The sequence below is a fragment of the Palaemon carinicauda genome, chromosome 42, assembly GCF_036898095.1.
Source record: "Palaemon carinicauda isolate YSFRI2023 chromosome 42, ASM3689809v2, whole genome shotgun sequence".
Taxonomy (NCBI): Eukaryota; Metazoa; Arthropoda; class Malacostraca; order Decapoda; family Palaemonidae; genus Palaemon; species Palaemon carinicauda.
Genome location: NC_090766.1, coordinates 19902670 through 19927669, shown reverse-complemented (window position 1 = coordinate 19927669; position 25000 = coordinate 19902670). Strand labels below are relative to the sequence as shown.

The 25000-nt window shown below is 31.9% G+C and overlaps 1 protein-coding gene across 1 annotated transcript in view; it reads left to right on the top strand.

Moving 5' to 3' along the window:
* The window catches only part of LOC137632975 (limbic system-associated membrane protein-like), a 519481-nt gene that overhangs the window by 381536 nt on the left and 112945 nt on the right, over positions 1–25000 (top strand). Inside the window, exon 4 of the mRNA XM_068365113.1 lies at positions 22014–22172. Coding sequence (XP_068221214.1) covers positions 22014–22172 — 159 coding nt within the window. The remainder of the gene's footprint in view (positions 1–22013; positions 22173–25000) is intronic.

Sequence of the window (25000 nt, the reverse complement as noted above, 5' to 3'; positions counted from 1 at the left end):
GAGCTTGAGTGGGTCTCGAACTCCCGTCCAATAGATTGACAAGCAGGGACGTTTCCAGTAGGCTACCAGTTCGAGGGCAATACTGTTCCTTGGTGTGTGAATCTAAAGAGATTATGTTAGAATCTTTATGGTGATTTTGTGTACTTGATGTATGCTAATTATACACATACAAAAAATTATGATATGCACTATATAATATATATACACACACACACACACACACACACATATATATATATATATATATATATATATATATATATATATATATATATATATATATATATATATATATATATATATATATATCTATATATATATATATATATATATATATATATATATATATATATATATATATATATGTATATATATATATATATATATATATATATATATATATATTATCTATATATATATGTATATATACGTGTGTGTATGTATGTATTATACATTCATTGCGCTTGAATATATTCTTAAAAGTGGGTACAAACGTTGTTAACGGTTTACTTTCTGATAGATATGTTTGGAAGCAGAATTCTTAAAATTTAACTTTTCTTTCAAACAGTTTTTTTTTTTTTCAGATTATAATTTTTTGAAAGATTGCAATAGACTTATTAAGAAAGTTTATTTTGACAGGAAAAACTCTACGATATGGTGATTAATTCATATGAAAGGGATTGCTTTTAATTGTGATTGTAAAATAAACAATAAGTGGATTATTGAAATAAAACTAAGGATTTAATAGGGGTGCAGACTAGGGGAAATATGAAGAACTATAGCTCAAATGAGTAATATATTAATATTTTTCATTTTCAAACGATGCCAACGCTATTATTATTACCTCCTCCAAAGAAGTTGGAAAGAGGTTATATTTTCGCCCTATTTGTGTGTTTGTAATTTCTGTGTGTGTGTCTTTGTTTGTGAACAGCATCCTGGTCACAATTTTAATTGTAGAGTAATGACACTTGCAGGGATTACCTGTTGTTTAAAAAGCTGGAAATGATTAATTTCTTTATGTGTCCCGCCCCTTCTATTTTTGCTATTTCTACGAAATAAAGCGAAATAATCCTCAATCCTAAGGAACGACAGTAAAACTGCTAAATAAACATAAGCTAAACAACCAGATGATGGAAAGGTAACAGAAATTATTCATTCATTGTTGGTTTTTAATAATTGTTGCGTCGCCTTTCTAAAAGAATCGGTTAATACTTATAGGTTTAAATGGCAGAGGCAAGGGACAGTAACAATGCCCAAGAGACTGACCATATATACAATATGATCAGCGCCCAACCCCACTCTCCACCCAAACTAGGACCAGGGAGGGCCAAGCAATGGTTGCTGATGACTCGGCAGGTAGAATATAGTAATGGTGAGGTTGGAGACACTGCAAAAAACTCCTAAATTTGAGAGGGACTTGATCTCCTGTCCAGCAGAACGCTTGGCAGGGACGTTTCCAATAGGCCACCACAACCCTCGATTGAGTCCTGTATGGGAAAACTGAGAACTACTAAGAAATTATGACATTCTGAAGATTGAATTTGAAAACTATTTATTATTATGCTATAATCCAGTTCAGGATAATAACTGGATTCTTCCCGTAGGGATCAGTGTATATCTAATTCCAGCTTCAGACAGCTCTTGCTGGATCTTTGCAGCCTTTGGATTATAATGGCTGTTGGATGATGAAACTTCAGATGGAAAAATAACCACCTTGGTAAATACTATCATACATCATGAGCTCGCATGATTTTGCACACAAAAATTGCAGTCAAACAGTTGGGTACTTATAAAATATAGCCAGTGAAAGGATTAGTCTCGTTAAATAAACCGCCATCATAAGTTATTTCAGACAGCATGCCATTTGCGGTAACATGGAAGAAATAACCAACCCGCAGTAAAAAGCTATGATGACTAAGATGAAGCTTTATCTTGCTGGCTAAGAATCACCTTTCATATTGCCAAGAACCTTAAGCAGGAATCAGAGAATGGACAAAACAGGATGGAAAACTGAATAAGTGAGAAAGTTTTTTCCACCATTTTTTTTATTGAAACGGGAATTATTCTCGAAATTTAGCGTGATGAAATCGATGTTTAGCAGCGAACGCATCCGGAAAGGCGAGATGTTAAGGGAAGATTGTTCCCATTTAGTTGGACTATGATGATGTTTTCACTTATTGGTGTTTCACTCACAGCCTCGAGAACGGAGGTCGTTAACTATAGGTACAGTTGGACGCACGAAGTCCTGGTACACCTCGCTCTGAGAAAGTGCACCCAGCTACATCCTTATTGCGCGGCTAGTTCCTGTGTTTAGAACCGCCCACCACCTCTGCCATCTCACCCTATTCTATCTTTTTGGTTACTCTCCGCGAATTAAGGGTATGATAGGGTACATATCAGTTGTGGTTTGGTGATATTTAGTCAGGGGTATGTATTAAAGATGTCATGACTGATTTATATTATAGAGAAATCATTGACATCTTAGTGAAAGATATTGGTTTAGCTAAGCTTCTTATGTTATAGTTTAAGTCCTTTATTTATTATTATTATTATTATTATTATTATTATTATGTAAGTTACAACCCTAATTAGAAAAGCAGGATGCTATAAGCCCATGGACTCCAACAGGGAAAAATAGCCCAGTAAGGAAAGGAAATAAATAAACTACAAGAGAAGTAATGAACAATTAAATAGATTATTTTAAGAACGCAACATTAAAATGAATTTTTCAAATATAAAATGTAAAAACTAAAAAAAAAGAAAAGAAAAACAAGAGGAAAAGAAATAAGATAGAATAGTGTGGCCGAGTGTACCCTTAAGTAAGAGAACTCTAACCCAAGACATTGAAAGGACATGGTACAGAGGCTATAGCACTATCCAAGACCAGAGAACAATGGTTTGATTTTGGATTGTCTTTCTCCTAGAAGAGCTGCTTACCATAGCTAAAGGCTCTTCAACCCTTACAAAGAGAAAAACAACCACTGAACAATTACATTGCAGTCATTAAACTTTTGGGCGAAGAAAAATTGTTTGGTAATCTCAATGTTGTCAGATGTATGAGGACAGAGGAGAATGTGGTAGGAATAGGCCAGACTATTTGGTGTATGTGTAGGCAATGACAAAATGAGCTGTATCCAGAAAGAGGGTTCCTGTGTAGTACTGTCTGGCCAGTCAATTTACCCAATAACTCTCTAGCGGTAGTATCTCAACGGGTGGCTGGTGCCCTGGCCAACCTACTCCCTAGTGTAGTTTATAAAAGCAAGATAGAAGTTAGTTTTGATAAAATGATTCATCAATGACTGGGTTTTCCTTTCTTTTCTTAGATTTTCGTTCAAGAAATGCCCTTATTATTTAATAATGATATTTGAAGGGTATCCGTAATATTTGACTGAAATATCCAATCATTTCATTAGCCTTAACGACAGTTAGGTATGTGATTTATATTACATGACAGACCTTGTTTGAGAGCGATTGTGATAAACAAAAAGCGCTGTAGATAGTGGATGGTAAAGATGCGGGGAAAATTGGCCAATTACGCAGTAAACAATATGATTTAATTGCTACTCAATTATTTGGAGATTAGAGTAACGAATGCAGCATGTTAGAGGAATATAAATGTTGGGTTATTTCTCTCGACTTGTATACAGAACTTTTTTATAGTGAAGATGTATTACATCTATCAAATGTTCATTTATTACCTCCGCAACGAAGTTGGAAGGAGGTTATGTTTAACCCCCTGTTTTTGTGTGTGTGTGTTTGTGAACAGCTTCCTGGCCACAATTTTAATCGTAGAGTAATGAAACTTTCTGGAATTAACTGTTATGTAATAACCTTGGGAACTATTAAATTTCTTAAGATAAAGGTCAAGGTTACGGTCAACCAAATGTCCAATTCACGTAATCAGCCATAAGTTTGTACATCGTTGTCACAGACTTCAAATTTGGTTCATATTTGAGTGTATGAAAATCCACGCCAATTAATACACGTTAAGGTCAAAGGTCGAGGTCAAGGTAGAGTAAAAGGTCGAGAAATAAGCAGCCGCGGAGGAGGTCTGCGCCATTTTCGACACTAATGGCCATGTGAAAAAGCCTGTGATAAACAGAATCTTAGATATCTTTTAAATAACTGTTTTATTAGTATATTTTATCATCATCATCATCATCATTTCCTCCTACGCCTATTGACGCAAAGGACCTCAGTTAGATTTCGCCAGTCGTCTCTATCTTTAGCTTTTAAATCAATACTTCTCCATTCATCATCTCCTACTTCACGCTTCATAGTCCTCAGCCATGTAGGCTAGGGTCTTCCAACTCTTCTATTGCCTTGTGGACCCCAGTTAAACGCTAGGTGAACTAATCTCTCTTGGGGAGTCCGAAGAGCCTGCCCAAACCATCTCCATCTACCCCTCACAGTGATCTCATATTTATTTACCTTGGGTAAATAAAAGAGGGATTGTAATTGGGATAGCGATAATTAAGAACATTAAATTCCTAGGAAATAAATTTAAATGTATAAGGGAATTTTATGTGAATCCTTGACGTAAAGAAACTCAAGAATTGGATTTACATGGATCACTTATATAGAAAGTGTATACCTGATCTCTTTGTTGATATATCGGTACTTATTTGTTACTGTTGCACCATTACCGTTAAAACAATGTTTTTTATAAGAGAGGGTCGGGAATGTTACGTGCTGTCGTGAAGCTCTGTCCATGATGCTTTCATTATACGAATTTGTAAAAGGGGCAGTTGTGTGAAAGATTGGTCCCTATCTGGGTAAAGGTAAGTCTGAACATAGAACTGTTTTTTTATCGGTAAACTATTGCTATTACACAATTTAAAGTAATAAACGCATTAAATTATATTGGTGATTTTCTTATTTATTTTTCTATTCTATAGAATCCTGCTTTGGAGGCTAGTAGCTTATTAGTCTTTAAAGGTTTAAAGGTCGCTCATGAATACCTGACGTAAGGTACAGTGTGTATGCCCTAGCTATTGCGTGGCCCTCCCTGGTCCTAGCTTGGGTGTAGGGGGTCCTTGGAGCTGATCATATAAATATATATATATATATATATATATATATATATATATATGTATATACAGTATGTATATATATATATATATACATATATATATATATATATATATATATATATATATATATATATATATATATATATATATATATATATATATATATATATATATATATGATCAGCTCCCAGGCCCCCTCTCCACCCAAGCTAGGACCAGGGAGGGCCAGGCAATGGTTTCTGATGACTAAGCAAGTAGACTATTAGCTCCCCCAGCTCCCCTTCCTTAGCTCACAAGGATAGTGAGGTTGCAGACATCGCAAGAAACTATCGAGCTTGAGCGGGTCTCGAACCCCAGTCCAAGCAGGGACGTTTCCAGTAGGCTACCACAACATTGTAAAATACTATGACGTTTCAAGTCATGAAAGATTGTCTCTCTAAAATTAGATGAATGCAGACGAAATCATCCTCCCACAGACTGAGAATCTCTTTAAATATGAAGGAGGTTTTACCTGAATGAAAGAGGTAAGAATAAGATAAATCATTTTCCATTAGTCGTAACCAAAAAGAAAAAAAGAAAAGTTTTATTCTATATCTGTTCAAGAAATAAGTTCTCTTTGTTGCGAAAGGTTATCCCGATGTTTCTGGTCGGCTTGCCAAGTTAGCTTTTAGCGAGGAATTGTTGCGCTTGTTAAGAAGAGAAACTATTTTTCAAGTGTTTTGCTGAGAATACCGGTGAAATATAAAAATAGAAAGATAGACTGCCTCTCTCTCTCTCTCTCTCTCTCTCTCTCTCTCTCTCTCTCTCTCTCTCTCTCTCTCTCTCTCTCTCTCTCTCTGTATGTATATATATGTATATATATATATATATATATATATATATATATATATATATAGGGAAATATACTCTCTCTCGCTCTTTATATATATATATATATATATATATATATATATATATATATATGCATATATGTATATATATATACTGAATATATATATATATATATATATATATATATATATATATATATATATATATATATATATATATATATACACATATATAAATGAGAGTGTTTGTGTGTATATACTGTATATGTGTGTGAGTTTGTATATGAGTGTATGTATAGAGACAAAAAATTATTTGAAATTATTTGAAAGAGGAGTAATTTGAAATATAAGCTAAAGCAGAGATACAAGGGTAAACATATCAAAATAGGGTAACAGAAAAATTAATTAGGATGGTGTATTGGAAGTGGTTGAATTCGTAAAATGATAAAGCACAGAGTATAGGAAGCTTAAGAAGGTATATACAAAGCTCGGGGTTATAAAGAAATTATTCATTTGCACACCATTGTGAATGAAGAAAAAAATGTCAATGCTTTTAAATGTTAAATTGTTTTTGTATTTTATATTGAAGGAAATGAGTGAAGGACTGAGACATGTTGAGAAATGAAGAAGGGGTCAAAAGGTTTATGGTAGGTGAATAGATCATACCTTATTGAAGTTGTTTGGTCATGTGGAGAGAATGGAGGATGTTAATATAATAGAAAGAAAGAAAGAAAGACCTAAAAGAGTTATAAATACAGATTGAAAGAGTTACTTTTTTGAAGTTTTTTTGGTCATGTAGAGAGAATGGAGGATATTGATATGCTAGAAAGAAAGAGAGAAAGACCTAAAAAAGGTATAAAAACAGATTGAAAGAGTTACTTTTTTGAAATGTTATGGTCATGTGGAGAGAATGGAGGATGTTAATATAATAGAAAGAAAGAAAGACATAAAAAAGGTATAAATACAGATTGAAAGAGTTGCTGAAACATCAAGCTTTATGGCTATTAGTCAAGCAAGATAATGTAGGCAAAGAAAAGGTGAGTGGAGCAGTGGAGCACTTGGCAATGTTGATTAGCATTCTGAGTAAGTGTAAGGAGTCACTATTCAGGTGGAAGTTTTCTCAACCGGGATTCATCCTCAATTCACTTTAAGAATAGGAAAGTGGTATCGTTCTATGTCATCCTTTTTCTCTGGGGTTACCCAGGGTAGTGAAGCATCTTCAAGGTTGAATACTCACGCTCATATAGATCTATGCAAATAAATCCTTCTAGATTTCCTACATCGCATTAGATTTTTTCCCACTCCGTAATAAAAGTCCAACGCATTAGATTTGTATGCGTCGTAGTAGATTCATTAGAACTCACAATTAATTTGCATAATATGTATATGTATATATATATATATATATATATATATATATATATATATATGACATATATAAGAACTAAATTATAATAATAATAGAAATAAATACTACTATTATCACTCATATCACCGTAATTATTTAAGTTCTTATGACATACGTAATAATCTTCCCTTCGAGAGCTTATTCTTAATATATATATATATATATATATATATATATATATATATATATATATATATATATATATATATATATATATATATATATATCTGTAAATGTTACAGGAATATAACACCCTTTTGTTCTCTAAAATAGTGCCTTGAATATCTACAGCTAATTGGTTGAAGTGCTAAATCACCCCAAGGGTGTGTAGTGTAGTCGGATTGCCATATTCCATATGTGTGTGTGTATATATATATATATATATATATATATATATATATATATATATATATATATATATATATATATATATATGTGTGTGTGTGTGTGTATGTGTGTGTGTATATATATATATATATATATATATATATATATATATATATATATATATGATAAATTTTGCACAATTAGACGTGTTTTTCATATTCAAATAAGCCATTTATATTTTTGATACATTAATGTCTGGATTCTCTTAACGACCTCTGGATCAGAGCCCCAGGCGAAATCACACAAAGACAAGAGCTTGTGTCCGGCCGGGAATCGAACCCTGGTCGGCAAGCTTGTATAGACAGTGACTAAACCACTTGGCCACGAAGAAAGATAAAAGTCAATGACAATTCTTCTGTACTTATACCTGCGAATTCAGGTGTTTTGTACTCAGAATTGAAATCAACCCATCTTCACCATCGTAGCCAATTGGTAGTTTGTTACTTGGCATTCGATTAATGATAAATTTTGCACATTTAGACATATATACAGTATATGCATATATTTATATATAAAATACGAGCCTTTGACGAACATAAAGGAAGAGAATGAATGATGTAGAGCTAGATCCATTTCCTTCATTAAAAAGCAAAGAGAGGAAGGAAGGAAGGCATCAGTAGAAGAGGAAATGAAATGGAGACAAATAAATGCCTCGCCGAAAGTTAATTAGAAGATACAAGAGACCGAACCACTACAGTGAATGAAGGCAAGCTCATTGCCAACTGACATTGACAGGAGAGCGAAAGGGGGGAGGAAACATGGAAATGAGAACGAACGGCGTAACAGGAGAAGAAGGGGATGGAAAGAAAATACAACAGACAAGCAAAGGGGGGATAACTGTCATTGCAAATTTGTTGTTTTTGTGGTTGCACTAAAATTTTTCCTGTTCCATGTTTTAAGGAAATTAATGTTTTTGCTTCCGTTTTTGGGCGAAGTCGGTTTTCTTCATATCTTTTTTTTATCTTTGATTAAGTAATAAGGTTTTTAATTACAATTTATAATATATATATATCTATATATATATGTGTGTGTATATATATATATATATATATATATATATATATATATATATATATATATATATATATATATATATATATATATATATATGTATCAGTATATGGTGGAAAATTAGTTCTGTTTCCCTTTTTGGACGTTTGTTGTGTTTATATATGAGCTAATTTGTGCTTCAACAATAGTATTTTCCGTCAATCTTTTTGCTTTGCACGATATTTTACATGCATTAAATATATTTTATTTATTTAAAAAACTCAAGATATTGATGTAAAAGCTCAAGATAGAGACGACTGGCGAAATCTAACCAAGGCCCTTTGCGTCAATAGGCATAGGAGTAGATGACGATGATGTAATATAATTTTTTTTATATATGTAAATTTATATTTTTGTTTCACCATTAATCTCTAATCATATTCCACTAAGATATACTTTTGTTTTAAGTAAGATCCCTTTCTGTTACTATGTTATCAAAGGTTATTTTCATTGTGTTTCGGTTATGTTTCTTTAAATAGATGCTTTTTCCCTTTCTTATTTCACTTTTTATTTTTTCTTATGCATAAAGATGGATTTAAGACTATTTCTTTTGAAAAATTCACGCATGTAGATTTTACTTACATTTTTAAGCTGTGTGGACAATTCGTATTTCTCAAACTTACTTTTAGTGAAGTTTAAACTGAAATTCGTCTTTGCTTTGATATTCTTCTCCCAGATAAAATGTTCAGTAAGCGATAACACAAGGGTAATTACTATTCACGAACAAGCAAAAATTTGCTATCATTTTTAACACTGCAATGCGTTCTGAACTGTTATTGTTGAAGCATAGTTGAATTTTAACACTGCGCAACACACTCTATTATATTCTTATTGAAACAAAGATTATGTTCTGTTCTGTTCTTGTTGAAGCAAAGATGAATTATAAAACTTTATATCAAATGTTCTGTGCTGTTATTGTTGAAGCAAAGATAAATTTTTGCACTTTACATCAAATGTTCTTTTCTGTTCTTGTTGAAGCAAAGATGAATTACAACACTTCATATCAAATGTTCTGTGCTGTTCTTGTTGAAGCAAAGATGAATTTCAAAACTTCATATCAAATGTTCTTTGCAGTTCTTGTTGAAGCAAAGATAAACTTTTGCACTTCATATCAAATGTTCTTTTCTGTTCTTGTTGAAGCAAAGATAAATTTTAGCACTTCATATCAAATGTTCTGTGCTGTGCTTGTTGAACCAAAGATTTATATTAATACTTCATATCAAATGTTCTTTGCGGTTCTTGTTGAAGCAAAGATGGATTTTAACACTTCATATCAAATGTTCTTTGCTGTTCTTGTTGAAGCAAAGATGTTTTTTAACACTCCATATCAAATGTTCTTTGCTGTTCTTGTTGAAGCAAAGATAAATTTTAGCACTTCATATCAAATGTTCTGTGCTGTTCTTGTTGAACCAAAGGTTAATATTAACACTTCATATCAAATGTTGTTTGCTTTGCTTGTTGAACCAAAGATTAATATCAATACTTCATACCAAATGTTCTTTGCGGTTCTTGTTGAAGCAAAGATAAACTTTTGCACTTCATATCAAATGTTCTTTTCTGTTCTTGTTGAAGCAAAGATGAATTTTAACACTCCATATCAAATGTTCTTTTCTGTTCGTGTTGAAGCAAAAATACATTTAGCACTGCATATCAAATGTTCTGTGCTGTTATTGTTGAAGCAAAGATACATTTAGCACTGCATATCAAATGTTCTGTGCTGGTATTGTTGAAGCAAAGATACATTTAGCACTGCATATCAAATGTTCTGTGCTGGTATTGTTGAACCAAAGATTAATATTATCACTTCATATCAAATGTTGTTTGCTTTGCTTGTTGAACCAAAGATTAATATTAATACTTCATATCAAATGTTCTTTGCGGTTCTTGTTGAAGCAAAGATACATTTAGCACTGCATATCAAATGTTCTGTGCTGTTCTTATTGAAGCAAAGATGAATTTAGACTTATATCAGATGTTCTGTGCTGTTCCTTTTGAAACAAAGATAAATTTTAGCACTGCATATCAAATGTTCTTTGCTGTTCTTGTTGAAGCAAAGATGAATTTCAACACTTTGTATCAAATGTTTTTTCTGTTCTTGTTGAAGCAAAGATAAATTTTAACTCTGCAAAACAAATGTTCTTTGCTGTTCTTGTTGAAGCAAAGATGAATTTCAACACTTTGTATCAAATGTTCTGTGCTGTTCTTGTTGAAGCAAAGATCAATTTTAACAATACATAGCAAACATTCTGTCCTGTTCTTTTCGAAACAAAGGTAAATATTGTTTCTATAAGATGAAAAAATAAAAAATTTGGTCTTTTCATGGCAAAGCAAAACTATTTTCCTGCCATACTTGCAAGCAAAGATCTACTGTGTAACGTAATTTGCGTCTTCTGTTTGGGGTTTACAAGCTCGACTACATTTCATTGTTGGGTTTTCTTTTGAGAGATTTCTCTCCCACCCCTAACACAGGAACTCCATTTCCTTTATTCGTTAAAAAAAGCGAAATTCCTTCTTTTGATGTTCTCGACGAGCGGAGGAGAGGGGTCACCCAGAGGGGTCACCTAGAGGGGTCATCCAGTTCCTTTAATCCAACTGGAACTACTTTAATACATTTAGCAAAGGAGTGGGATGAGGTTCAACCGTTGTGTGGGTTTGTTTTTTTTCATTGTTTTCTTCATTCATTTGAGATTCATTTTGTTTTGATGCCTCGACGCTGTTTTTTTTTTTTTTTTTTTTTTTTTTTTTTTTTTTTTTTTTTTTTTTTTTTTTTTTTGCGGTTGGTTGAATGATCAGGTTTCTTTACATTTAGGTCTGCCCCTCTTTCTTTTATTAATGCCCGTGAAGTTGCTCTTTGTTAGTTTTCTAGTTCGTTTGTCTTCTTTCTGTTTGTGAACTCTTTTAGTGTTTGCCGTCTCTTTGGCTGTTGTCGATGAGCTTTTAAACCAAAGTAATTTGTTTATTTCCTTTATTTACTTTCCTTAACTGGGCTATATTTTCCTTTTGTATCCTCTAGGCGCATAGCGTCCTGCTTTTCCAATTAGGGCTGTAGCTTAGTTAGTAATATTGATAATAATAAATAATAATAATGATAATAATAATTTGAATGTATTCAATTAAACGCTAGCATCAGTATAAAAATATCCTGACAGTAGTTTTTTTTTATATTGATCATTGTTCTTAGTAACCTTAGACACTTTCAGGTGAGTTCCACTATTCAGATGGAGATAACATTAGAAAAGAATTAAATTAATATCCAAGACCGGAGAACAATGGTTTGATTTTGGAGTATCTTTCTAGAAGAGCTGCTTACTATAGCTTAAGAGTCTAGTCTACCCTTACCAAGAGGAAAGTGAACAAAGGTTTGTTTGGTAATCTCAGTGTTGTCAGGTGCATGAGGAGAGAGGAGAATATGTAAAGAAAGTCCAGGCTATTCGGTGTGTGTGTAGGCAAAAAGAAAATGAGCCATAACCAGGGAGAAGGCTCCAATGTATTACAGTCTGGCCATTCAAAGGATCCAATAACTCTAGCGGTAGTAAACAATAATAGATAATGGGACTAATTTAAACAAGCAGCGCCAATGAAATCAAGAGTAAGAGACGCAGTAACAAAATTCCAAAGCCTGAAAGTAAATTTATCGAATCTAAACGAGATGGATCACTTAAAAGTTTTTTTAACATATAGGTATTTAGGAGCAAATATGCATTGAGAGAATTCCAAAGCATTAAAATAGAAGGGAAAAAACGATTGCCTGATTTCCATAAGAAGAGTTGCCGAGAGAACGAATTTCAAGAAATAATAGTAACGATAATTGCCACCTTTCCTAAGGTGGCGCTGATCCCCTAATGATGATTTCTTACCTCGGAAGAAAGAAGTTGAATTGAGCAGACTCCGTATAAAGCTTCCTTCAAACTGGGCGGTCGCGGGGATTAAGTCTACGGCACATTAACGCCCCTTTCCGCGATTCACTTATTTAATTTATTCAAAAGGCATCAATTATAAGGCTATTATGCCCGCTGCAGCCATCATCTTCGCGATCAAGTTGGATTACCTTATCTGGGAGAGGAGATTTTGAATCTGAATAATGTTTTAAGCATGATTTGCCACGAATCTCCTCGAGCTCATATTTCTCTTGGTTTGTTTGTTCGCATGTGCGTATGGTCTGAGGTTGTTTGTTTGAGTGTTTAAGTGTGTTTATTTATCCTTTTTTTACTGTCTGCTTTTAAATGTTAATCATTATTGTTTAAGGAAATTAAGCTATTGATATTATTATTGATATTGACAAATGTTAGTTGTTAGGTATACCGTAAATAATTCTACCAGAATTTTTTTTTTTTTTTTTTTTTTTGCTGTAGGCAGTTATTTGAGGCATTAAATCAGAATAAAAAATGGAATTATACTTAGAGTTAAAGATATTGTAAGATATTATTTTTGAGATGTGTTCAACAATGCTTTTTACGTACATTTTTCGCGTACAATTGCATGTATATGGTGTTAAGTACTCCTATTTATATATTTAAATACAATTTTGAAGCGTTTTACACACACACACACACACACACACACACACACACACACACTTTGTTCGTGGCCAAGTGGGTTAGTCACTGTCTATATAAGCTTGCCGACCAGGGTTCGATTCCCGGCCGGAGCCAAGCTCTTGTCTTTGTGAGATTTCGCCTGGGTCTGTGATCCCGAGGTTGTTAAGAGAATCCAGACATTAATATATCAAAAAAAAAAAAAAAAAAATATATATATATATATATATATATATATATATAATATATATATATATATATATATATGGTTATATATATATATATATATATATATATATATATATATATATATATATATATATATATATATATATATATATATATATATATGCTGTGTGTGTATATATATATATATATATATATATATATATATATATATATATATATATATATATATATATATATATATATATATATATATACATATACACACACAGACACACACAACAGTATCTCTGTATAGGAATTTAATCCGTTGCGGGATGGAGTTTGCAAACCAAAATTCTTATAAAATAAAATATTTTTCCCATAAAAAATATTGTAAATTCCACACGTCCATAAATACACCTATGCACTAAGTTGTAATGTTATTTACAGAGCTAATTATAACCGCTAACATCAGAAATGAATACAAAATTAAAATTTCTCAATGAAAAATAGAAATTTAAATATTACCTGGCGTAAGGGAGAGGAGTAGTAGTAGTAGTAGTAGTAGTAGTAGTAGTAGTAGTAGTAGTAGTTCAGTTACAGCTTGGAGTGAAAGTCTCCCTCAATGAAAATTTTATCAAGAGTTCTCTCCCTTGAGTGGCATTTGCTATCACCATTTGCATCAATTAATTTACGTTTTCTGAACATTTGATTACGGCAATGTCCCTCACTGGTGATTGCTAGACTGGGGTTCGAGTCCCGCTCAGACTCGTTTGTTCCTTTGGTCGCTGCAACCTCACCATTCTTGTGAGCTAAAGATGCGGGGTTTGGGTTAGCTTATAGGTCCATCTGCTGAGTCATCAGCAGCCATTTTCTGGCTCTCCTTGGTCATAGCTTGGGTGGAGAGGGGGCTTAGGGCGCTGATCATATGTGTATATGGTCAGTCTCTAGGGCATTGTACTGCTTTCTAGAGCAATGTCGCTGTCCCTTGCCTCTGTCATTCATGAATGGCCTTTAAAACTTTGCACCTTATGTTCAGTTTTGATCAGGAACTTTAATGAAGTCTTTTGCTTTGTCCTTTGCTTTAAAATGTTACGACATGCAACATCGCATTGTTAGTATTTTGTAGATTCACTGCTTGCCCTAATAAAGCCATATTTTTTATATAATTTTGCAGGGTTCCTGCAGTTTAACATTTTTTTCAGTTGAAATCTCTGCATGCTCTTGATACTGCTCCGATGCCATTGTTTACTCAATAATTGTTTCCTGTAATCGTACCACCTTCCAACCGCTTCTCATTAATCTTGGATGAACAGATAACTTTAGTATTAGATGAACAGATAACTTTAGTATTGAGATCATGCTGCACTGTTTAAAAAGAAAAAAAAAATTTGATCGTAAATTCTCCGTAAAAATACACTGTTCTCAACCGTATTTCAGTAATATACAGGCGACCGTAATTTTACTTTAATTTTTTATTATTTTTTACCGGTTGATTGCCCTAGATATCACTCTTTTACGTCAATGTAACAGTTTTTAAAACGGTAAAAATCCTGGAATAATTGTTGCCAGACTTTTACCGTTTTTTAATGCAAATTTTTATCAATGTGCGCTGGATTCATTAATGACAGCACCGATTCCGCATTGTGTAATATTTGGACACCCTCTTTATTGTCTAGAATTTTAACTGTAGCAATTTTGAATCTTACAGTAAGAATGTACAGTAACCACCTTATTGGGCCATTGTCACGATATTGTTAACATACAACGCAACAGAAAATGTCTTCATACTGAATAATGGCAATCACAACCCAACAAAGAAAATGTCACAAGTGTACAAAGAAACATTTCCAAAAACATGGTTAAGAGATTATTCTTCTACTAGTGCTGCTGGGAAAGTGAAAGAACTAATACGTTACAAAAGAAAATAAAAAAAAAAATAATCTACGAACACTGCGTGGGTTGCATCTGGGTACGTGTACAAAACTCCTTAGTACGTTTCCACAAACTGTACACATATGGATGGAAATTCTGTCTGAAAGACTGATACGATGCTCGTAAAACAATTTGCTCATATTCAGAGTCACTCATAAACTGGGGTATCACTGTGTGTAGTGTATATTTGCCTGATTGTGTATGTATCGATATGTGTTTGTGCGTGTCTCCGTGTAATAACATGAAGAGGAAATAAGATAACCTACTCTAATCTAATTACATATAGGTAGTCGATATTTCTTTTCACACAGTGTCATTGCCAGGCATATAACTACTCGGTCTCTCCCCGTCCCTCGGGTAGGGAGAGAGGGAGTGCTCATACCCTGGTGAGTGGATATATCTAGAGGTCCACTCGGAAGCCATAATTGCCGTGTTCCAGTTAGGAAAGGGGGAGGGAGTGAGAAGGATTGTTGTGTGTGTATTATCTATCTAAATATTTAGCCTTCATAATTTACAGGTCTCGTACTCAAGTATGTATTCCTATTCATATATATATATATATATATATATATATATATATATATATATATATATATATATATATATATATATATATATATATATATGTGTGTGTGTGTGTGTGTGTGTATGTATGTATATATGTGTGTGTTTGTATGTTTTTATGTTTTGCAATCGTGACCGCGTTATGTACATACATTGAAAAATGGATTTGTAAAGGAACTAAAATAGGAAAGTTGATTTATAGTCAGTCATCTTAACCGTCCACCATTTGTTGATGAGGAGATGGGGATGTTGATAGTTCCATAACGAGGTGCCAACGCTGATCGAGAGACAGAAATTCTGTTTTGGGAAACATTTTCCGTTTGGTTTTCTTTCTTTATTTTAGAATGTATAGGTATTTCACTTTTTGCATTTCATTTTCGTATTCGACCTTTTTTTAATGTATTGGTATCTCACTTTTTTTCTTTTGATTTTCTTGTTCAACTTTTTTTTTAATGTATTGGTATCTCACTTTTTACATTTTATTTTCTTATTTGACCTTTTTTATAATGTATTGGTATTCCACCTTTTGCCTTTGATTATCTTATTTGACCTTTTTTAATGTATTGGTATCGCAGCTTTTTCATTGGATTTTCTTATTTGACCTTTTTTAATGTACTGGTATCCCACCTTTTTCATTGGATTTTCTTATTTGACCTTTTTTTTAATGTATTGGTATTCCACCTTTTGCATTTGATATCTTACTTGACCTTTTTTTAATGCATTGGTATCCCACTTTTTGCATTTGATTTTCTTTTTTGGCCTATTTTTAATGTATTGGTATCCCACCTTTTTCATTTGATTTTCTTATTTGACTTTTTTTTTAATGTACTGGTACCCCCGTTTTTCATTTGATTTTCATATTCTCTCTCTCTCTCTCTCTCTCTCTCTCTCTCTCTCTCTCTCTCTCTCTCTCTCTCTCTCTACTCCTAGTTTTGTCTCTTATTTTAATTGTATTTTGCATCGATTTTGATTCAGTTACATCGGATTTGGCTGTTAAATCATTTCCTCTTAATTTTGCATTCTGATTTATTTCTGCAGTTTTATATCAAGTCCAATTACTTTGGTCAATTTGTTTTATTCCAATCTATTAGTTTCGTTTGGCATTAATAGAAAATTCCTGAATGGTGCAACGATAATGGAAACGTAATCGTAATAATCTGTTTAAATAAATAATATATTTGCATATATGTCTTCTCCATTTTGAATGATGGTTTATAAAAAAAAAAAAAAAAAAAAAAAAAAAAAAAAAAAAAAACAACTATTCGGAGCTTAAATGAATTATATTGTGATTGAGCAAATTTTAGAACTTTCTACCTTCCTATGTGTTTCCTTAATAATTTCAAATGTCCCTTTGAATACGTAGCCGTCGTCAATTGCGTTTTATGAAGCTTGATTTTGACAAGTCTTAGGTCTCTCTGGGTGTCGAAAATGTATATTAATACCTTTATTATATTGTGTTTTTATCCGTCAACCCATTTTTATTGTTTGCTAATGTAAATTGCAATGAAAGAAGGAAAACAGTTTATATATATATATATATATATATATATATATATATATATATATATATATATATATATATATATATATATATATATATATATATATATATATATATATATATATATATATATATATTTATATATATATAGATATAAATATATATATATATATATATATATATATATTATATATATATATATATATATATATATATATATATATATCAAGAGCCGTTACCAGCACACTGCCGAACAAAGACCTCAGACATGCCCTACCACTTGCGTCTGTTATGGTCTTTCTATGCTAGTCCATACCCGCAAACTTTCTTAGTCCGTCAATCGATTGTTTTCTCTTCCGTCTCCTGCTTCTTTTGCTATCATGAAAAAAATACTCCTTTAATATCTTTGGTGTGTATTCCGAAGAGGCTGTTCATGCATATCTAAAGTAAAAACATATGATAAGGCTTCTAGTCATACGTGAATATTCAATGGGCTTACCTATCCAGGTTCCATTTCGTTTAAAGGTTTAAATGTCACTCATGAATGGCAGAGGCAAGGGACAGTAACATAGCCCTAGCAATCAGGATAATGCCCTAGAGACTGACCATATATTATATGATCAGCGCCCAAGCCTCCTCTCCACCCAAGCTAGGACCAGGGAGGACCAGGCAGTGGCTGCTGATGACTCAGCAGATAGACCTATAGGCTCCCCCAAATTCCCACCCCCAACCTTAGCTCACAAGGATGGTAAGGTTGCAGACACTAATGTCACTAACGAGTCTGAGCGGGACTCGAACCCCCGACTGATAAACACCAGGCAGAGACGTTACCAATCAGGCCACAGTAGTGAGATGTATTTTCTTAAACTTGCTGCAGGTTATATATTTCATAGGCAATTACTGCCATATTTTGATCCATTATTTTTCCCCGATGACTAACTGAAGGGGTACATTACACAGTGACTTGTTTTCATTATCATAAAGCCACCCTTTTGTTAATGATAAGGTATAAAATATGACCAAGTTCAAGTATTGAAATAGATTTTACCGATTTTTTTTTTTCAAAAATTCTAAATATTCCAGTAATATTGATTTTGAAGACATGAAATGTGGGAAAGGGAGTTTCTTATGTCCTATATTAACCTAAATCGAATCAAAGGAATAAATCGCTCTAACATTCGGTAAAAAAGACGTATCCTCAAACGATATCCTAAAGAATCTCACCATCCTCGGGGGCTAAGGATGGGGGGATTTGCGGGAGCCTATAGGTCTATATGCTGAGTCATCGGCAGCCATTGCCTGGTCCTCCTTAGTCTTAGCTTGGGTGGAGAGAGGGCTTGGGCGTTGATCATATGTATATATGGTCAGTCTCTAGGGCATTGACCTACTCGTTAGGGCAAGGTCACTGTTCCTTATCCCTGCCATTCATGATTGGCCTTTAAACCTTTCGTATTCGTAAATCTGCTTTCATATATAGGGTTAGTTCTAGATTAAGTTAGTCTCTGGAAAGTGGATCATTTATAAGGATTTCGATAATAATGATATTTAAATGAATATAGTTGTGTTTTTCATTTTATCATGAAAGCAACAATTATCTGCCGGCAATTATTTTAGAGATATTTCGTGACAGTATTTTAATTTCCTCACCCTAAAACTATTAATGAAAAACAATTTCCTGAGTCAACCAATCATCATCAAATATATTGTGATAACTATTATCAATAAAATGTGTGTTTTGATCACACAGGAGTCCCTTACAGAGAGAGAGAGAGAGAGAGAGAGAGAGAGAGAGAGAGAGAGAGAGAGGAGAGAGAGAGCCTTAGACAAATAAGGAAGTGTTTATTCAATGCAGAGATGGTAAATTCTTGTTTGTGGAGTAAACGCGAAATGTTTTATTGAATATCGTGTGCTCAGGGCAATGTCGGTTTTGAAATTTTATATATTTTGTTCTTCGTGCGTATACTTGCAACTCTCTCTCTCTCTCTCTCTCTCTCTCTCTCTCTCTCTCCTCTCTCTGTATGTATGTATATATCTATCTATCTATCAATCTATATATATATATATATATGTATGTATGTATGCATATGTATAGTGTTTATATATATGTGTGCATATATATAAAGTGTGTGTGTATATATATAACGACAACCCCTTGGTATGGCAATTTGTCGTAGAGTGTATTCCGAGTGTACCTCTTAGGGTAACCCCTATAACCAGGGTATGACTACTCTCCCTCTCCCCTGAGCATGACAGGATATATATATATATATATATATATATATATATATACATATATATATATATATATATATATATATATATATATATATATATATATATATATATATATATTGTGTATATATATATATATATATATATATAGATGAGCTTGCTCATTTGCTTGGGTAAGGTTTTTTATATATTTCTTATTTTATATATTGTTTCCAAACCATCTTATTGTTCTTACAATTTTCCCTGCCAAAAATACCATGTTTTTGCGCTATATCTGGTAGCTGAAGAACATTGCCGATGAATTGTCTTTATCTATTGTGGATAGATTTTATCTTATATTCAGTTGATCGAACTTCTTATTTCTTCACCAAATCTGTCGTATGTCTGTTCAATTTTCATTTTCATATTACTTTTTGGTAATTGTTCCATTTCATTTACATTTGCAGCTTATCTTGTTATTATCAGAATTTTTGAAGTGTTTTAAGTTAGCTCAGGTTTGCTTTTTTTCTCTCTTTTTTTTTTTTAGCAAACCTAAGATTTTGAATGCAAAATTCGAAGTCAAAATTATGATAATTTTGAAGGGTCTTAAGTTAGCTCAGGTTTGCCATTTTATTTAAGGTAAACCTAATGTTTTGTATGCAAAACTAGTAGTCAAAATTATGTAAATTTTGAAGGGTTTTAAGTGAGGCCAGATTTGCCATTTTATTTAAGGCAAACCTAAGGTTTTGTATGCAAAACTAGTAGTCAAAATTATGTAAATTTTGAAAAGTTTCTAAGTTAGCTCAGATTTGCCATTTTATATAAGGCAAACCTAAGATTTTGTATGCAAAACTAATAGTCAAAATTGTGTAAATTTTGAAGGGTTTTAAGTTAGCTCAGATTTACCATTTTATTTAAGGCAAACCTAAGATTTTGTATGCAAAACTAGAATTCAAAATTATGTAAATTTTGAAGAGTTTTAAGTTAGCTCAGATTTGTCATTTTATTTAATGCAAAACCTGAGATTTAGGATACAAAACTGGAAGTCAAAATTATGAACCATTATGTACCCAACAAGGTTAGCGAATTCGTCTCACTGCTTTTACTATATTCCATTTCTGATTTTCCATTGACTTTATTCCACCCCATATATCCTAGGATAGCGGTTGGGGAAGGAAGATAACGAAAGATAGTGATAACTTTATATCTTGCAGGCTAATTTTCAACAGCAATTGACTCCTTCATCATCTGCTGACTTTTTTTTCTTTTATTTTTTTCCTTCAGAAGTTGCTGATTAACCCTCAAATGGTTTTAATTGAATAATAATTGGCTTTATAATGTGATGCTAAGGATGATTGATGATTTTATTTTGTTATAAACAGTATATGTTTTTAGTTGCATTTGATCTTTTGTCATAGTTCTACAACCGAGCCATTTTGCACTGGCTTAGTCTTTATTTCTTTATTATGATTATTGTTATTATCATTATTATTATAAATACCCCTATCTTAGAAGTTAACTTTCTCTGTTCTTTTATTATAGGATATCTTGAAAAACGATAAGATTATTTGTACAATGTTTTATATATATATATATATATATATATATATTATATATATATATATACATATATATATACATATATATATATATATATATATATATGTATAATTTCTCGGGGAATAATTACAAATCTTTTGATGTGAACATGAGCAGATTAATTTTTTTGTCACTGATTTTGAGATAAAGAAGGCAGCTCTGAGTAACTGTTTCAGTTGTGTTGTCCTAGTAAGGCTCACTTCACACCAGCGGATTAATGCCGCGCGGATTAGAAATCCATGAAGAACAATGAGGTCCTTCACAAGATTTACTAATCGCATGCAATGCTAACCCGCACGGATTCAGTGTAGCGGCTTATAGAAACTACGAGGTCGCTCGGGGGAAAATCGTCTCGTTTGAAGAGCGGAAATATTCCGTACGGGAAAAAACCGCTCTTGTGAAGCGAGCCTAGCATTAATGACGCATGGTATTTCGATAACTAGAGCTGTGATAGAGATTTGCAATCGCTGGTTAATTTGTTACTGTTATAACTACTGTGGTATCGATTATTTATAAGACCACTTATATTAAAAGTAATAAACACTGCTTTTCCAAAATAGGGTTGTAGCTTAGCAAGTAATAATAATAATAATAATAATAATAATAATAATAATAATAATAATAATAATAATAATAATAATAATAATAATAATAATAATTCAACAAAACTTTGATTAAAGATATCAAGAAATGTAGGAACCAATACTTCACTTATATCTTATATATAATTTGAGAATTTTTTGTTCTTGAAAGGCAGAAATATGATATCGAGAAATGTTTTTGTGTCCACAGTCCCTCCCGTCATTGATGACGCAACGAGCAGCGGTGACGTCATAGTGGATGAAGGGGAGGACGTCATGATGACCTGTGATGCCCGAGGTGATCCTCATCCAGTCATCCGCTGGGTGAGAGAGAGGAATCTCAACATGAGTCTGAATTCTTCTGTCGTTGGTGAGTTTCTTGAGAGAATTTTTAAAGTTGTTTACTTCCATCTATTGACAATTTTTGTATTTTCTAAGCTTTTTGTGTAAAATTCCAAAAACTGCTTGTAGCCTAATTTAATCTTTCTGTCCATACGTTGTCATTTTCTTTTTAAGCTTTTGTATGGAATTCCAAAAACTGCTTGCAGCCTAATATAAACTTTCTGGATTTTCTAAGCTTATGCTTAACATTCCCAAAACTGCTTAAAATCCCTAAACCTGCTTAAAGTTTCTAAAGCTTCTTAAAACTAAATATAAACTTTATGTATTTTCTAAACGTCACAAAATTTCTGAAACTGCATACTACTAAAAATATACTTTATATATTTTCTAAGCTTCACAAAATTCCTAAAACTGCAAACCACCAAAAATAAACTTTATGTATTTTCTAAATTTCTGCTTGAAATCCCTAAAACTATTTACAGCCACATATCAACTTTTTCTATTTCATAAACTTTTGCATAAGTTTCTAAAATTGCTTATAACCAAATATAAACTTTATGTATAAGTTTCTGATTAAAATCCCTAAAACTGCCTAAAATTCATGGCAGCTAATTTTAAACTTTTAATATTTTTTTTTAAGCTTTTGTTTAGAATCTCTCAACATTCACATTTTGACTTTTATGTATTTCCCAAACTTCTTTTTAGAATTTTTCTAGTCTAAAATTCCTAGAATTACCTACACAAGTGTGAGGTTTTTACAATATAGATTTTTATGTTAAATCTGTAAATTTTTTCATAGCTAAGTATGAGCTTTTTATACAGTCTAGCTTCAGTGTAAAACCTCCAGTTTACTTCATACCTAAATATGAATGTATATTAAGCACCTTTTTAACATTCCTCAAGTTACAAACAGCTCAATTCAAATTCAAAATCCTAGTTATCGTTTTCAAATGCCTATCGTTTTATCTGTGATTGGCCTAAAAGAGAAATTTAAAGAGATATTTAGAATTAGAATATTAATAAAAAGAAAAAGAAGTAGAAATTGAGGGCTAAAAAAAATTGAATGCTCAAGCAAATTGATATTCAAGCAAAAGCAACGGTAGGGATTATTATTATTATTATTATTATTATTATTATTATTATTATTATTATTATTATTATTATTATTATTATCTAAGCTACAACCCTAGTTGGAAAAGCAAGATGATATAAGCCCAATGGCTTCAATAAAGAAAAATAGCCCCGTGAGGAAAGGAAATAAGGAAATAAATAAACGATATAAGAAGTAGTGAACGATTAAAATAAAATATTTTTTAGAAAATTAACATTAAAACAGATATTTTGTATATAACTATAAAAAGTCTAATGTCAACCTGTTCAATATAAAAACATTTTCTGCAAGTTTGAACTTTTGAAAAAAATTAAAAAGAGAATATATGAACATTTGACTATGCCTATCTGTTATTAGCGATTCATTGCAAAGTAATTAAAACATGAAAGATGAGATTATATTGTATTATGAGATATACATAGTGATTGTCTTCATTATTATTTTAATGAAAGCCATATCAAAATGATGATAGTGTATAAACCAAATGACTTCTAGATGAATGCTGTTCACTGTCATTGTAATTTAAAAAGATATTTTGGTGTGGATATCAATATAAATAAGTTGTTATTAGGGAATGTTAGCTCGTTTTTGCATGATTGGCAACTGCAGCTCTTGTGGGTGGAGAGCCTTTCATGTGTTTTCGCTAAAAATACTTATTCTTACATAATGACGGAAGTGTTTTTATATAGTTTATATATGAAAATGTGTTTTAATGTCACTATTCTTAAAATATTTTATTTCAATTGTTTATTACTTTTTCAAATAGTTTATTTATTTCTTTTCCTCACTGGGCTATTTTTCCCTGTCGGATCCCTTTAGCTTATAGCATCCTGCTTTTCCAACTATTGTTTTAGCTTAGCTAATAATAATAATAATAATAATAATAATAATAATAATAATAATAATAATAATAATAATAATTATAAGAATAAAAATAATAATAATGATAATAATAATAATAATAATAATAATAATAATAATAATAATAATAATAATAATAACCAAATTTACAAATTAATAATTATATTTACATCTATTTTTCGTAATGTTTTGTCTGTTTTATTTTTAATGCTGTTTTTGCCAACCCATCAATTTTCATTACTAATTTCTATATATTTTTTCAGCTTTAGTAAATCGGTGACATAAGTAACAAATTGTAATTGTTGTGTCTCTCTTCACTATCAATATTGAGTATATCATTCTTTCTTACTGAAGAAATAAACGCATTTAGTTCATTTTCCTCAATTTTACACATATCACGAGTGGATTTCATGTATATATTAAGCATAAGAGATGTGTTTTTAAAATAAACATCATGCAAGTGGTTGCAAACTATATTTTTGTCTTTTGCATTTCCTCATAACGGCGTTGGCGATGTTAATTTTATCCGCCTCTCATGTGGTTATTGTATATATTGCAATTATAATGAATACAGAAAAGGAATTTAATCTTGCTATAAAAAAAAAAAAAAACTTTCTTCAAACTTTTTTAAACACCATTCACGTTTTACAATACTTTTCTTGCTGTCTGCTTCTTGTGCTATCTATGCTTGTTATTATGATGATAAAATTTCTGATAAGTTTTCTTCTATACTCCTCTTTTTTTTCTTTTTTTTTTATAATGAGGCGCATTTGCACTGACTCGTAGGGGTGCCCTTTTAGCTCCGAAAAGTTTCATAATAGCTGATTGGTTAGAATTATTTCGTCCAACCAATCAACTATAGGAAACTTTTCCGAGTTAAAAGG